At 39.7% G+C, this 17,969-nt stretch overlaps 1 protein-coding gene across 1 annotated transcript in view; it reads left to right on the top strand.

The window, feature by feature from the left end:
• The window catches only part of efna5b (ephrin-A5b), a 91,672-nt gene extending 74,400 nt beyond the window's left edge, over window positions 1-17,272 (top strand). Inside the window, exons 2-5 of the mRNA XM_062417117.1 lie at window positions 1,334-1,626; window positions 15,208-15,273; window positions 15,596-15,676; window positions 17,145-17,272. Coding sequence (XP_062273101.1) covers window positions 1,334-1,626; window positions 15,208-15,273; window positions 15,596-15,676; window positions 17,145-17,272 — 568 coding nt within the window. The remainder of the gene's footprint in view (window positions 1-1,333; window positions 1,627-15,207; window positions 15,274-15,595; window positions 15,677-17,144) is intronic.
• Window positions 17,273-17,969: the final 697 nt, after the last annotated feature.

Raw genomic sequence — 17,969 nt, 5'->3', positions numbered from 1 at the left:
TGAAGCTCCAGAGTCCTCAGGATAAAATTATTTTAGCCTGTTATACTCTCTGCTCTGTGTGCATTCTGGGGCTTGTGGAGGCTTTCTTATAGACAACATAGGCGGTTTCAATTAAAAGTTTTGTCAAAACTCTTGTCAGGTTGTGCTCTTACAGTATTAAAGACGGAGTCTCAATTATAACCTCACACCACCTGGCTTCTGGGCCAAATGAGTCAGTGGTACCAGCTGTGTGCATGTAAGTGTGTTTGTGCACACAACTTTGTGCTTGGCATGGTCAAGAGTGTGCTAAATTAAAGTCATCCCCAGCAGGTTTACAGGTGTTCAATGTTTTCTCTGTGACGCCCCCTGTGACCTCCAAGGTTACAGTCAAACCACCCTAGACCAAGCCAGAATCTCTGAACAAACACAGAGTTAGATATTGCTGTCTAATTTTGGAAGCTGTGAAAATTTCACAGGTGAGAGACCCTATTTTGTGAGCAGCAGAAAATAAATTGTGTGTGTGTGTGTGTGTGTGGATGTAAGCTTGTGACAGTGTGTGGCCTTTTGATGAATCTTCCTGTATGTATTAAAGCCCTCTGACCCTGTGTGGCCTGTTCTAGATCATTGCAGTTGTAAAGATGACTCAGTGCACAGCCCTCAGAGACAGCCAGGCTCTGTATTTTTCCTATCATGACATTTACTGTCTGGGCCATCCTGTATCATTTCTACTTTGCACTCAGTCTGAGTTTGTCTGTCAGTGTGTTTTTTTGAGGAAAAAATCCTCAAGTTAAAGTGTTTTTCGTCTGAAAAGGTCTGTTTTCTTGTAAGATATTTCTTCAGACTTGGATACTTCAGTTTGCTATCATTCAGAAGGCAGATGTGTATATGTGTGAGTAAATATGTGTTGCAGTTACAGATTTATAGATAAACCAACCCACCCAAATTTATTGAAGCCAGAAGATGAGAGCGATGGTGCTTGTAAATTTCCAAACAACGTTGAGAAATTGCTGAGAGATCAACCTGTATTCTCTGCTGTATGTGCTGACTTTAAACAAACGACAATAATTGATGTAATCAATTATTTCATCAGTTAATCCATCAGTCATAGCTGTATTCACATATTTGTAGAAATAAACTTAGAGTTTGAAGTGTTTGTAAATCATTAAAAAGTAGGCTGGAGGTCGGTTGATGTTGAGGAGGGTAGAGAAAACTGGTGATAAAAATACAGACATTGAATATTGTATTCTGAGTTTGCTTTGATTGTAGACCAAAACCTTTGATTGATTGTTCAACTATACTAAATACGAATACTAAAAAGCTGACTTTTCTTTTTTCTCTTCTGTTTTCCAACTAGATTCCATCGTGGGGACTACCACATTGACGTGTGCATAAATGACTACCTGGATGTCTACTGTCCCCACTATGAAGACACAGTGCCTGAGGAGCGGACAGAGCGCTATGTCCTCTACATGGTCAACTACGATGGCTACAGCACATGTGACCACACCGCCAAGGGCTTCAAACGCTGGGAGTGCAACAGGCCGCACTCCCCGAATGGGCCACTCAAGTTTTCAGAGAAGTTCCAGCTCTTCACTCCATTCTCCTTGGGCTTTGAGTTCAGACCAGGCAGAGAATACTACTACATCTGTGAGTCTTCATCACAATCATATTTTATTATAAAACAACATGTGAATTAATTGTGGAAAATTAAAGGAAAAGCCAAGAGAATGTGTCTCAGTAAGTGTGTTGGCCACCATAAGGTGCCAGGGCAGCTTTAATGTTTCCATCATCTTACAAATGACTTCTGATTCTGATTTCTGATTTAGATTTTAATACTAAAGAGTCAGACACACACACACACGGATGCTATTCCTCACCCATGTTTTCACAACTACAGAGCTTTGTGAGTGGCATTACAGTGATCCGAGTAGACGCTTTCATGTTCTGCTTTCAGTTGAGCTTTTCACACCGCTCTCAAAGCTTGTGGAAAACTCTTCCCTAAAATGGCAATGGAATTCACAGGGAGTTAAATTGAGACATTTTGAAAGTTATAGTTTTCTTCCCCTGCTGCACAATACTGTATCCTTCAAAAAAGGAGTGCCCTCCTCTCCGCATTATGTTATGCTCCTATTCATCTTGTGTTAGATGTTAAGTTGTCTGCTTCTTGGCATAGGAACTGAGTCTAACTGAGTTCATCTGAAGTTAAAGCCCCTGGGAAATTAGGTTTTATCAAAGCAAGGTGATAGAGTGGAATTGAGTTGAGTTTGTCCTCCCACTACAGACTACACGCACATGGGAGATGGAGGAGTCACTGTCATAGGCGCAGTCACTGCCACTTGCTCAAAACACATTTGTCACAAGGATATGCTGATATTAGAAAATTGGAAGCGCAGTTATGTTCTTGTATGGGTGGCATTAGTATCATATGAGGATTTATACATTATTACTTCAGCTGTAAAGTTTAAAGGTTTGTGCACTTTGTGGGCAAACGTATGAGAAAAGCTCTATAAATTCCTTGTCAGCAAGGATGTGTCAATACTGACAGTTAAGACTCTCCAGCTGAATGCTTCTGCTTTTACTATATCTGTTTAGCTGTAGAAATTAGCGTGTGGTGTAAATGCAGCTCTAGTTAGCTGTCAAACCCTGTTTCTGTGTGTTTTATGCCTCTTTAAGAGACAGTGTTGAAAGAGTCAGCTGAGCCGTGCTCTGAGCTCTATGCACTCCTAGATCTGTTTTCTAAATTGGCACCTTTTATGAAGCAGTTAACCTGACAGTTAGCCAAGACTTCTGTCTTTTATTCATTTCATGTGTTTCGTTTTCTTTCCCTGCTCCATTACACATTAGAATGCAGGACTGGAATAAAAAACAAAACAGAAAAGGGCCTCACCCTGTTTGCTGTTGTTTCCATGGTGAATAGGCATTTTTCTTTCTCAAGCTTGTCCACAAAACAAATAGCCTGGAATCCAGAGGCCTTTCAACAACAAGGTGTTTGGCTATTTGGCTGTTCAAAAAGTAACCAGATTTTCCTTTGCTTTTATAGCCAATTTGCATTGACAGTCATACTAAATGAGACTACACTCCCTGAAGTCTCTATTTCTAACTTTTTTTTCTCCATTTCTGTTGAGATATGCTTGTCCTAAGGGCTAGATTAAATTACACTGCGACCGACAGGGCTCCCATGGAACACATCCATTCTGCTGTAGCATGCCATATTGGTTTAGTGGCCCGCGGCTTCATTGGCTATTGAATGATTCTAGCATATAGCCTCTCTGGCTACTGTGGCGGATATTAAAGTCATCTACCATGAAGTCATCTGACATGTGATTTCCCACTGCCATTGTGTCCAGAGTGAACATGCATAAGAAGCTGGGGAGGGCTGCTGATGGATTGGACAGTCTCTTTAGTGGACAGAATGTAGAGTTTAAAAAGAAAGATTGAGAGAGACCGAGAGATAGTTACATTACTACACCTGCCAATTAATCTACAACATTGGTTTCTATCTCTACTGTCATCATCATCATCACCATCATCAGGCACAGGCGTCTCCCTTATGCCCTGGTAGTAGAAACATACAAGACCTTTCAGGTTGCAGTAGCTTGCATCATTTGTATTCTTCTTTAATCTTAAGAATTTGGTGATGAATACAACTTGCTAACTAAGAAATAAGCAAACAGGCTGCAAAATTAAACCGCAATAGGGAATTTTTCAAAAGAATATAACCTAATTGCTGCAATTCTCTGAGGGATTACATTTTGTCCTAACATACCATTACTATAAATATTCAGTAGGTAAAACGGTGGGGGGAAAATTAAAAACATTGGCTCAATGCTTAAAAGAGCAAAACTGAATGCCACTGCCACTGAAAAACTTTTTATGAAGATTTCTCAAGTTCTGTTTTCCATGTGTGCTGTAAGCATAGTTCATTTTCGTTACAAAACCACGTTTGGGCCAGATGTTGGTAAACCTTTCCTGCAGTTTGTCTTATAAGCGTTCATCCACTCCAGTCCAAAAATACATTTATCAGCTTTAATCCTGTGTCCCTGTATAATTTGTTTATTTATCTCTTATTATATGCCAAATGTATGTCCAAAAATCAGCGTCAGAGTATGTTTACATCAGTATATGTCTTTTCTCTTCCTATAAAATGGTTCCAAATGTTAAATGACTAATTTTGCACTCAGGTACTTACAAAAGTTCATCCAATCAAATGTGACTTTGGGTGTGTCATAGTAGCAGAGCAATAGGAAGAGCTGTGTGTTTAGATATCAGTGAATGAATGCAATGAAGCAAGATAACCCTTTTATGAAAGGGTGTTTGTCAAGAATCTACTTTACAACTAATAATAATGATAATATGTATAATAATAAAGTGTATTGTACACTTTTTTCAGTGACAGATACTGGGCAACCTCACTCAGAGCTTATAGTATTCAGCTAGACCGAAGATAGTAAAACAGTGTCTGCGTCCTGTAACAATAATACTGACAGGATTGCAGGCATGTTATTTCTGTAGCAAAGACAGTGTTGAGCAGCTGAGTTGTTGTGCAGTTAAAACAACCTTTAGTTTTGTCATTTCCTCTCAGTCTTGCTACCATAAAGGACTCAAATTCCTCCCACTGGAACATTTGCAGTGTCATAGTGCCAGTAGTTTGTCATTGTCTTTTAACACCGTTCATGCTTAATGAAGTGCAGACGTTGCTTAGCTCTTTTTAATAATAATCATAATGTTATCCGTCCAGGTTGATTTCGGAGATGTGGATGTCTATTGAACTATGAAACAGAATTGCTGATATTTAACTTTAAGACTGCTATTGTGACAATGGTTTGCCAGCTACCTTGTGATGCTATCCCGTCTCATTACTGTTGCTAATGAGAATAAAAGACTCTGTTGTCAAATTTGAAATTATCAATGTGCTGCACAGCTGTGAGTAAACTATGATTATACTCTACCACTTGGCTAATTCTTAATATTTTAGGGACACTGATCAGTGTCAGTTTTCTAAAGATTCTTAGGTTAATTTCTATGTTGAATTTGATTTGAATTTATTTATTTTGAACATTAAAATAAAAACAGACATGTTGAGGCAAAAGTCATGTTATTTCTACACATACCATTACATGGAAACACTACACAGGCCAGTCTGTTGGTTGTGATTTCTTGCAGTTAGACTACTGCAATTACTCAATCAAAAATCAAAAGGCCTTTCCTGCTCTAGTGCACAACCTTAATGTGCCCAGTTTGTCTGTAAGGATAATAAAATGTTCATCTTAACATCTCTTACTGTGCACTGCAATAATGAATTTCAAACAGTAATTAGTGTCTGATTACTTTCACAATTCTTTAAATATTTAGTGACTTATTCACTTTTACTGAGATGAGGTCTCTAATAAGTACAATTTTCAAATTCACTGCCTGTCAGTGTGGACATTACACAACCAGTGACTGCTACTAGCACCGACACGGCAAAGACGTTTATGCTGTATAAGGTATGACGATACCTGCAGTCCAGCACAAAGGCAGTGGTCACACTTTGCCCTTGTAGTTGATTTGCCTACATTGTGTGAATGCGTAGTGTAGCGTAGCTAACAGAGAAAATCGTATGCGTCATTACCCACTGAAGCAGGCTGCACACTTGCACGAGACAGAAATGTCAGTGTGTCCTGAGGCAGAGGTCACTATCCATAAGTATATGAGGCAAAGGTTAGTTTTAGTTACTGTCAATAGGCTTATGCATTTAAGAAATAACAGTACATCATCTAGGGAATTCATAAATCTCTCTCTTTGGTTTTATAGCGCTGCTATAAAAAAAGAAAAATCTATATTTCATAGATATCACCCTAGCATTCATTTAGAGTAACCACTATTTAACCATATACAGGACAGCAGAGACCTTATATATAAAATGGGGCTCATATAAAGTATCAGAATATGAATCATTTCCTTGTTGCTAATTTCTATCTGAAGCTAAATGACCTGAGGGATGGGGGATGAAAAATCTGCCCTGAGTGACGTGATTGATCAGCATTCTTGTTTATAGATGAAAATTAAGATGTCAAATCATATTCCTGCAGAGAAAATGCCCGTTAATGGTGTTTTCGCCCTATGATTTCGATGCGGGTCGAGAGTTGATTTGTTGCATCTCTGATGAAATTAGAGCGAGGAGACAGGGTTCTGCTGTCATCTGCTCCAACAACAGAAACAGCTTAATCAACGCCAGCAGGACAGAGGGAATTTACTCAAATGGAGGTCATAATTCTTCAGTTTTGTTCGTGTCAGCCTCTTCTCTCTGTCTGAGGCAGGTAGACAAGAAGAAAGCTCAAATCAGTCATCCTTTTGCAGGCAACACCCAGCTGTGTTTTCTCCACAGGTCAACACAAGAAAGACTGACAAGGGGAGCTGAGAGAGAAAGAATTAACATAGGAATACATTAAAGATGTGAAATTTACAGATTCATGGGGATGTAGAGAGTAATCTAATGCTGACCACATATGTAAGCAATTCAGCAAAATGCAGTATTAGCAGTGGGTGAGTTGTAGCTCGGAAGTGTCTGCTTCTTTGACAGACAGAAGGGATAAGCGAGGACAGTGGGACTTCTCGGGTCAGAGTTCACAGTTCATTTATGGTTTAGGTGAATCCCATCTTGCAGAATGCTGATGTGAGCATGTACCTTTAACATGGACAGAATCCACAATCTTGTATTTGAGTGATTTTTATTGGAAAAATGGCAGAAATTCAATATCGGTGGCAGCTCACTGTAAGAGATAAGTGAGCAGAGTTATGGTGTTTGTAGGCATCTAAGATGTCTGGCAAATAGGAAACCATTTTGTGTGTTCATGCAGTGGCAGATTGGTGGCAGAAATGGCGTTTTCTTGTTGTCTGACTTGTTCACCAAAATGGACTGGTAGTGCTGCTCACAGAAAATGCAATCAATAACAGCTTTGCGTCTCACTTGTGGTTGGAGTTATTTTATAGATATTTTGGCGTCTGACACTGCAGGAAATGATGATATTACAGTTACACAGAGTCCTTAAGAGAGTCTGTGGCTGATATCAAATGAACAACTTGCTAAAATCGCCAACAAAACCCAGAGGGTGGTCGATGATTCTACCCATGTTGGTTTACAAAATGAGAAGCATTTGGTGAAGCTTCAATCACTATGCAGATGCCCGTAGGCCAATAAGCAAAATGCAACACAAGATTGATCGTAAATACCAAGCTAGCACACAACAAAACCGTTTGATATACATAAGGCTTTATCACAATATCATGAGGTCTTATTCAGCTTTACTGGACTGCTACATGTACACAAAGCTTAGAGAGATTCTCCAAGACATGGACTGGCTGTCTTGTGATTGATCATAAATCCTGTGATGCACCAAGCTCCTTCAAGCAGCTCTTGAGAGGAGAAAAGAGTAGAGATAGTGGAGCAGGCAGGATCAGGAAAATGGCATTAATGGACAAATGAAATAGAGGCAAGGGACGGTGTATACAGTCTGTATTTTGTTAGAGCTATGGGAGGGTTACTAATAATGATAAAGAGCTGGTGCTGTTCCATTTGCGGTTCAAGGAGGGAACCTGCATATGGACACCATCATAACTCAGCCCCTTTCATCCATTCAAATGAAAAATAAGCCCTGTCATCAGCATTCAGAAATGATCCGACAACATAGAGTAATGTGACAGAAAGCTACACACATACACGTTCACATGGATATGCTCATGTACAGTATGCATGAACAGACATATAGAAAAGCCACACAAATGCACGCTGTCTGGAATGCATTATGATAATCCTGATAGATGGATAGACATTCCACCATCTCCCTCACCCCTGGTTTCTACATAATTTCTTGTCGTTCCTTTTCATCACATCTCTCTCTTTGGATTTCAGGACAGTACCCCTAACTAACCCTCTCTTTTGCATCAGTGCATCAGATACCTATCAACTTTGTGTTTTCTCCTGTTCAGATTGCATGTTACACACACACACAAAAAAACAAACACACACACACACACACACACACACACACACACACACACACACACACACAAATACACACATAAGGGAAAAAAATCTGAATCACAGATTACTTACACATCATGAGGGATCACAATTGTTTTGTGTGTGAATGAAAAGTATGTGAATCATTTACCAGCTACAATATCTCAGCCCACCAGAACACATATGAGACATTTTGAAATGATGTGTTTAATAACTCTACATTAAACACCAAAAGAGAGAATATTTATTGGAAAAATCATGTTTCATCACTCCCATAGAGTTCTCAAGGCTAACAGTGGCCCAACACCTTTCTGGGACACTCTGTGTTGGTGTTTCCTTTCCATTTGTCAACCATCTGTATATGCACATCAAACACACACTAATGCACACATTTGAAAATGGTAACAAATCAGTCAGTGCAGTCTACTGGTTCCTGAGAAGATCTGATTACAGAACCAAACACTGTTTAAGGTCTGGCCATAATAAGCTCATTTGAGTTTCAAGAGTCCCCTTTCAAAAATAAACTGAAAACAGTCATCCAGCAAGCTCGCCCATTGGCCAGACTTGGCTAATAATAGACCATGAGCTAAATCATGGCACACTTGTTGACAGCCTGAAGAAAGCGTGGTGAAGGAGAAAAGTACCTAATCAAGTTATTTGAGTTTGACCGCCAATAAAGTAGTCATCACTTTGTCTGGCGAAAAACAGAAAGGCTGTGAAAAGCCAATAGATCAGATGAAAGTAGGGCAGCGAGAGCTGCAATTCAAAGGGCATGAGCTTTCCCCTCTGTCTATTATAATTCATGCATGTAGCAGCCGTCTTCAGGAGCTGATTATGATTCAGTATCACAAAGACAAGGACATGTTATCCCAGACCATTAACCATTAACCCACACTGTATTATTAACCCAGTCCTCTAATCATAATATTTAATAGGTTATTGTTCATTTATGTGTTTTTTTTCATTCTTCCTCTCTTGCAATATACACATTTGTGTGGACACACACCAGTGCACACGCAGTTTTTCACATTTATTAGTGGGTAGATACCAAGGCCATAACAATATTATTATGATTCTTTGCGATACACTAAGTGCAGTAATGAAACATAATTATGTTCTGTGATTTATTATTCTGCCGTAGCTTTAAAAAGCCAAACTCCCCCTTAAATGACTATATCACCAAGTTCATTCTAATTTGAGTATAGAGAATGAATAACTTGGATGCAATTCAAGAGTTGTCAGACTTTCAATCACCAGCTTTTCATTTTCGAGAAGACAGAGTCATTTGTTGGAGCTTCATTGTGTGGTCTTTCACAAAATGATGATGCTTGATGTACATTGACATAATACCAAAGGGAAATATTTGTATCCCCCACACTATAACATTGATATACAATAGTGCAAGAAAACTAGTGCAGTGTATAATTAGGCATTATTGATTTTAACTCACTCACTCACTCACTTTCTCCACTCAACTTAATGCTTGCCCACCCCCCCAACCCCTCTTTCTTTCTCAGTCTTTTCCTCATTGCTTGTGACGAGGTGACGAGGTCACAAGCAATGAGGAAAAGACTTTGGTTCACTGTTTGGTGGCGGTTGAAAGATGCAAGGAAAGAGCAAAGGGCCAGCTACCACCGGGGGAAGAGTTTATGTTCCCTCTGCTGCCTGAATCCAAGTCCTGCTCCTCCCATTCCCTCATTCCCTCCTATTGTGTGTTCGCTGTGTAGCATTTGGTTAATGGGCCTCTTCAGTGAATGGTCTCTTCCATCTTCTTACATGCACACATTTTGTGCACGCTGGCACATGCACATAGTTTCTTTGTGTTGGTCTGTAGTTTTTAGTCTTTTTTCCTCTTTATTTTTCCTCTTTTTGTTTGTCTCTGCTTTATAACCAGTTGAATAAGGGAAGGACATTTTGTGAAGGACATTTAGTAGTTGTGTACACATACAAAAAATCTTATTGTATATGGGTTCATACTGTATGTGTGTGGTATTATAGGGCCTTAAAGAGATTATCTTGGACAGTGGAGAAGTTGATATTACCTGTTGGAAGGGTCATGTAAATATTTTCTCTGCCTCTCCCTGTCTGAAAGTGTCGAGTGTCTTGAATTCAAGGTTTTATTAAATGTGTTTAGTTCAGCATTGTCCTCTTTTGACTACGTCCACACCCTGAGACTGAAGGACAAGTGTTAATAAATCCCAGCAGTGATTTCTGTACGCAGAACAGAATAAATGTCTTCTGGCTGCAAACTAACTGGCTAGATGGAAATGTGTGTAAAAGAAGGCACAAAGGGTCTGGAAAGTAAGTATTTTCTCTTTCTGTCCTCTCTCCTGGACATTGTTTTATGTAAACAAATGCATAAAACTTGTGTACGCACAAAGCCTGCATACGCATTCTTTTAGTCAGATTTATAAAGCTGTCCCTATGCATGGTTCTGTTTTATAAATCTCAGTAATTGAGGAACTAGGAACACATGCACTAGCCTCATTTCTACTCCCACAAGTAGCCATAAATGGATGAAGACATGCCCTGAACCAGCCATTTTCATATCATCTCATTGCCTGCTCTACCATTTTTTACACTTGTCAATGAAACATTAATTCATTGCATGGACCTGTAAACTATCATTGGCAGTGATATGTCAGAAATGTAATTAATGCCCCCTTAATGGTGTTTTCGCCCTATGAGTTTGATCAGCGTCCATATCTAAATAGACTTTCCAAAGTAAGTCACAACTAAGGAAAAAATAAAAAGAATATAAAGAGCTATGTTAATTAAAATAATAATAAAACTAATCACACAAAAGTAATTAATCACTGTTTTTTTAATTTTATAAATTAACCTTTGATTGGCATTTAAAAAATCTCTGTTTAAAATACACACACACACACACACACACACACACACACACACACACACACACACACACACACACACACACACACACACACACACACACACACACACACACACACAAGATTCTCTTTTTCACCTTATATTTCATCCCCTCCTCATCAAATCACCCTCAGATAGCTTTAGAACAACATGTTTACACCTGGTCTAAAGAATGTGTAAGGTACAGACATTCTCTGCGCACATAATGTGTTTATAAATAACAGTTTATGTGCAGGAAATGGCGTACACATGGTTGTTATGTGTATGCAATGCATCATTTATGTATCTGACCCCTGGACTCTGCTGTACCCAAATCCGACTGGGTTAGTACAGTGCTAGCCACATGAGTAAAAAAATAAGGCCAGCGGGCTGTTTTTTAGTGAGCTGGCAGAATTAGCTTGTGAGGATTGCGTAGTACCAGACACAACATTACAGGGCATTCTGTTTAACCCATCTTAACAAATAAGCAGGGATCATTATTAAAGCCAGACGCAGACTACAGACATGCTAACACAATGCTATTAATGTTACATGTTCACATGTCACAGGATTGGCTTTTTTAAAGCTGAAATTAAAGGAATGGTTTGCCAAAACATACCATTTTAAAATGTTGATGTTTTGTTGGCACAGTGTGTTTAGACTGGTGGACATATGGGACAAGAAGTCTCAGTGGATTGTATGCTATGTATTATTGTGCAGCACCACAGACAGGGGAATCTTAAACTTTTGTCACAACCTGAAACTTTCACTCTTCAAATGATTTGAAGCCATGGGTGGCACGTTGCTTGCTAATCTGCAATATTGCATTAGGCCTTGCAGTTGTGTTGATACTGCCAAATGTCCAAATCTTGGCAAAGTTTCACTGACAACAAAAGGACACTGCACTTAATTTTGCCCGTAGCAAGACACCTGTCATGTTTGAAATCAATCGGATGAACGGTTCAAGAGATATGCAAATAACAGACAGACAGACAGACAGACAGACAGACAGACAGACAGACAGATAGACGTTCCTGACATTTATAGATAGATAGATAAATAGATAGATAGATAGGTAGATAGATAGATAGATAGATAGATAGATAGATAGATAGATAGATAGATAGATAGATAGATAGATAGATAGATAGATAGATAGATAGATAGATAGATAGATAGATAGATAGATGAGCCATTATCCCTCCTAAATTATGGAAAAGAAATCAATATCCTACCATGATATTGTCTGCTGTATTTAGTCCAAGACACATGGTTTTATGTCCCCATGTCTGGAATGTACAGTTGAAGCTTTCATTGAAAGGCAAAGGAAATGTGTTTTACAGATAACATTACAGTTGCAATAAAGCTTGGCTTGAGCTGTGATTGAAACAATACTGTGCCTAAGCCACACTGAGCCCACCTGTTTGTTCTTCCGTAATTGGATTCTGCTTCATTCCATTTGCCTTAATGCTGATGCATAATGCAGTGTACTGAGGGGACCAGCCATTACCAGCTAAGGGACAAGGCTCAGGGGAGTAACCCGACCTCACAACCACCACCCCCCTCCCCACTCCCGCCCCGTCTCTGGGACATCTTTTTAGGGCCTCTGTCCTTCAAAGCAGCCACTTGCTCAGGCTGGATGGATTGATGGTTGAGGCTGTGGGCCTGATGGGAACCAGAATAGCAGGTGTTGATGTTATAGCCTACAAGAACAATAAGCTGGCCCTCTGCAGTATGGTAATCCAAAATAAACAGGCGGTGGTGTGGACGGTTTGGGCCTGGGCGGAGGGATCCTCATCAAATAGCAAGTATAAAAAGCTCCTTCCAAGAAAGGAATGTAGAGCCAAAGTCTAATCTTTGCTTTGTAGTCAAGAATGTACAGCAACACACCTCAGCCATGTGCAGTTTGCTTGACATCAACACAGTGGCCACTTCCAGGTTCATTTCATCTTGGTGTTTCTCATTTTGGCAGTGCAAAGTAAAAGTGAGGCCGGTCGGGGTCATATATTGTAGTCATTAAAAGCACAGATTTATAGCAATTTTTAGCTTTATACTTGGTGCAAACTGCTAAGTGGAAATAGCTATTTCCATTAAGACAATGTACTATGTAACTTGTGAGAGCTACTTTAATCTCCACATAATCGTTGTATCTGTTGGCTGTTGCACTGTATGCCCATGATTTTCTCCTGTGTAGGAGGTAGCAAGCGTGTTATGACCAAATCTATAAACATCTATTCATCAGCTTCACTAACTGTCATCATGACAGAGACTCCCACATGCTCTTTGCCATTTTCATCAGGGCCATACCTCTCTCATGATCAGCTGCCTTTGCTAAGTGGCTGGTGTCGATGGCTGTGACTCAGCTCTGCCCACAACAATGATGAAGATAAGACATCTGGAGATGGTGTGTGTGAGCGAGGGTGTGTGTGTGCTTGGCCTTGTACGTGTGCACTCTGAAAATGGGAGCATAAAGTAGTGCTGGAAAAGAGAAGTAGAGCAATAAGAAGAGTGACATAAATTGTGTGGGTACTGGTGTATGTATGTGACTGAGTGGGTGAGAGACGTTGGCCAAGGTTCATTAGTGTGTCATCGGCTGCCTCCACACCAAAATAATAAGGCTCTCTCTCTCCGCTCTCAACTCCCTTGCATCTGCCGAATATGAATTTAGCTGTGAAAAACCTTTCTTGCACACTGACACGTGACTAAGAAACCGGTTAACAGTTGATGAAGCAACAACATTAGAAATGGTCACAGCCAGGTTGAGAGGCAAGAAGGATCGAGAGAGCAAAAGAGAGAGAGAGCTTGATGAGCTCTCAAGAGGACATTGCAAGACAAAATTGAAAGAATATACATTTGATAAGACTGAAGTCTGTGTTTCATTGTATATCAGGAGTAGAGAGCATGATAAAAAAACAAGAAAGATATAGATTACCATATTTTCTGACCCTTTCCCATAGTTATTAGTCAACAATAATCTTTGTGAACACATGCCCTAGCTACAGACAGCTCACTGCATTTTTCACGGCCTCAACATGAAATAGATTCTGGTACACTGATTGCAGCAATGTGTCCCGAGACATTTTTGAGTGTAAAACATTCTGCAGACGGAAAAGATCAGAGAATTGTAAAAGCTGTTATTTAGGAGGATGTAAGCCAACACTAGTAAACACAGCATGCATTCACTGGTGTGTGTGCTGTACACATGATAAAGCAAGTCAGTTGAGCCCTGATGAATGGATGCGGCCACGCTGACAGACGAGAAGAGAGGGTGACACAGCTGGGAGAGAGCGAAGGGAAGGGAGGGGTTAGGTAAAGGTTCACTAGAGAGGAGTTGACAGATCCCAATGGTAGCCTTCGGAAATGCTGTAGAATGATCTACAGAAGGTATAAAATGTTGCCCAGAAGACAGCTTTAGCGGATGATATGGTCTCTCAGGACCCAAGGGGGGAAAATAGAATTGAAAACTAGTTTACAGTAAATAGCATTAATATGTCACCATAGTGAAAAAAGCCTACACTATTTCCCATTTGATATGAGGTCTTGACACGAGACAACAATGTATATTTTTAAACTGCTGTACAATCACCAGCCATGATAGATGCACGCAATACGCACCCACCATGCTCCAACTGACATGTGTTTGACCCCTATCCTTGTCTACAGGAGACAACACCTGGTGCCTCACCGCAACTCCATTAGTGGTCAACCACACACAAACTCACACACGCATGCACACACATACACACTCTCCACGCAAGCTATATTTAGAGTATGCGATGCAACCACTATGGTAGCATAAGCTCAGAGATTCACACCCCATGGACTTGACAGGAAGGGATCCATTTCCTGACAGCAACCACAGACCAAACACACATGCAGCACATGCATCCTCTGTGTGTGAACTTTGTGTCCCTTCAAGAGTGTTGAGGTTTTTATAGAGAAAAAAAAAACGTAAACGATCAGTACAGCATTACTATATCCTCTGGTTTTGAGTGTTTTGCATAAAGTTAGAATGATACTCCTTGATCCTGATTAAGCTGCTGACAGTTATAGAATCAAACTTTGTACAATTTAACTTTGAGCAAAGCACTTCAATTTCCCCAGAGAGAGATTTCCGTAGCACATCTGTAAATACTTTCTGGATACAAATCCAGAAGAACCATGACTAACTCTACCAAATCCACTTATGAGCAACATCATAATCCAGCTTTTTACCAAATAAATCACATAAATAAAAGAAAAATTAATTATCAAAAATATTACTGCATTAATTGAAAAATGTAGTTGTATATGCAATAGTACATTTGCTATTTGGACACCCTCTTTACCTGTGTCTGTTGTCTGTTTTCCAGCCTCCACCATTGCTGAGAACGGGAGGAAAACATGCCTGAAGCTCAAGGTTTTCGTCCGACCATCAAGTAAGTGTATGCATGCAACACACTTCTCTGGTTACCTCATTACCTCCTCAATTACCTTTTGCCCACTGTCCAACATACCACTTTCATTTCTCACAAAACTACTTTACTTGCTAATAAAATGTTTTGTTAAAAACATGAAAAAGGATGATAGATGATCACATCAAATGAAACCCAGGTCACTTCATATTTCATCTGAATGTTGCCATGAGCTTTGTTGCTTGAGATGTTTAATTTCAGGGCTGAGATGGGGGGCTTCAAATGTCACTAACCTATTTGGCATATACCTCTAATGATCTTTCATTCTCCCTATTTTCTGTTATAGACAGCTGTGTGAAAACTATAGGCGTACATGACCGCGTTTTTGATGTAAACGACAAAGTAGACAATACATTAGAACCACGAGGTTAGTATGGCTTCCTGCTTTTTTGATTCTCTTCAGTATGATCTCCATACATCTTCAGACATGTGTCTTGTTCTGTCTTTTTATGTTGTTTATCTGTATGTCCCCCTGCCTGACGCTGCTCTTAAACGTGATTCTTCTCTAGACTGTCATGCTACTGTTGCTGCTTGCATATTATAAATTGCTGTTTGTTTAATTTGACCAAATAATTGCATGTTATACAGGAATTATATGCAGTACAGTGTATGTGATACTTTCTTATAGATGTCCATGTTTCACATTGTCGCACCAAACATTTTCATTAATTCAACAGAAACCATCACTTCCACCAGCATGTTTTGCTCCATATCATTACAGATTTTTTTTTTTTTTAACCAAAAACAATTCTGCCCTAATACATCTAAATCAGTCACTTGAGTGTTTGCATTATTATGATCAATGCACACCTACATACTGCATACATAAACACTAATGGTTAAACAATACATTTGGCACATTTTATTTTTCTGTTTCACTCCTCACTGCATTCCTGTAGTGCAACATTGATTATTTTCTGTGCTCACAACGCAGAGCATTTTTATGTCTTTATACATGAGTCTAACCCAGTCACTGAACTGAAACACTCCTCATCCCCCACATAGTGCAGACTCTTTCACAACCAGTTCACCCCACAGTCTGAAACAACACAGTAAAGACAGCCCCACAGGGGATATATATGTAACAAACTGTTAAATATAGGGCATTACTCATTTGAAAATGATTAAAACAGATTTTTTTTTAAAAATTACATTCAACTAAAATTACTATTACATTCTGATAGCAGCTATATTATGACCCGCAATGTAAATATGACACCAACACACGTAGTCAAGGCCAGACATTTTTGATGCCCACCTTCCTCTCCTCTTGCCTGATTTTTTTTCTGCTTGCCTTGTTATCTTTCTTGTATGTACAATGGCTGCCTCTCACCTTGCATGCTTCTGTTGGCTCATTCCCCTATTAAGTTCTCCAAAGGAGGGAAATTAACACGTTCATTCATTATCCAATGTCGTCCTGTCAGTTCCCCACCCACCACACACACACTAACACACACACACAGGTATAGTTATGTAAATATCCAGCCCTTTCTTCTGTCTATCTGTCCTTTGCATGGTTCAGCTACTTTCCCATGGTGTAGCATGCATGTTGCTGCTCACAGATAGTGATCACCTGGGAGATGAAATTAAAATGATTCTGAAAAAGAGAGAAGAAGCATTATATAGCAACTGAAGTTCATATGGCAACTCAGACTCCATTATTAACTTTCTGAACATGTGCCCAAACATCTCCGTAATGCACTGGTGTCTCAAATACAATAATACAATTCAGTACAAACTTAAACATATGAGAATAAATTAATTGCATAACGTTTTTTGTAATGCACTTTTGTTTCAAAGATAGCAATTTACTTTGTGTCTTTTTTATCCTCTAGATGATACCAGCCATGAACCGGCTGAGCCTTCCCGAAGTGATGAGACAAATGCTGCGCCACACCTGCAGAAAACAAGTCAACTGCTGGCTTCATTGCTGGTCTGCCTAGCAGCACTCTTCACTTTATAGCGCCTCCCTCTGTCCAGGAGGGCATTATACCTAGCGTGGCCTGAATCTGCCCAAGGCTGCAGGGAAGGGGCGGCATTTGGGTGAAGCGTGTTTGCTTGATTGGGCATCAGAGCAGGCTTCTCAAGGAACCCTCTATTTTTTTCAGAAAAATATTTAAGTGGTCTTTCTCTGTCTGTGAGTGAAAAAAGTTGATGTCGGAAGTGGGAGAGACAATTCCCCCTCTTAAACCTTCAACTAAGATGCCAAATCCCGTTTTTTGACACTTAGTGATTCTTATTTTCCCGTGACTTTTGACACCCCTTTACATCATATTTATGTCATCGCAGCACTGATGTTTATCCACACATACATACACAAGCAGCACATACACACATGCTTACAAATACATCAATACATACAATGTCACAACACTAACAGTGAATAGCAGTAGGGTTTTTACAGTTGTATTCAGTAGCAGCATTACACAGTAGGAAAGTAAAGATTCTAGGTCTTAGATATGACTGTACATATACAATAGTTAGTTGTCCCGAGACCTCTCAAGAAGCCTTTCATGAAGTATTTTCTGCTGGGTTGTGAGAGGCAAATTTTTGCATCCATTATCTGGGCAGTGCAGTTCAGAGTAGAGTGAAAGATGAAGATGTAAGAGAGCAGAAGAACAGTTTGAGCAGAGGTCAGACTGAAAACCACAGCACTGAGA

This window comes from Scomber scombrus, chromosome 4 (assembly GCF_963691925.1).
Source record: "Scomber scombrus chromosome 4, fScoSco1.1, whole genome shotgun sequence".
Taxonomy (NCBI): Eukaryota; Metazoa; Chordata; class Actinopteri; order Scombriformes; family Scombridae; genus Scomber; species Scomber scombrus.
This window is presented reverse-complemented; position numbering and strand designations above follow the sequence as displayed.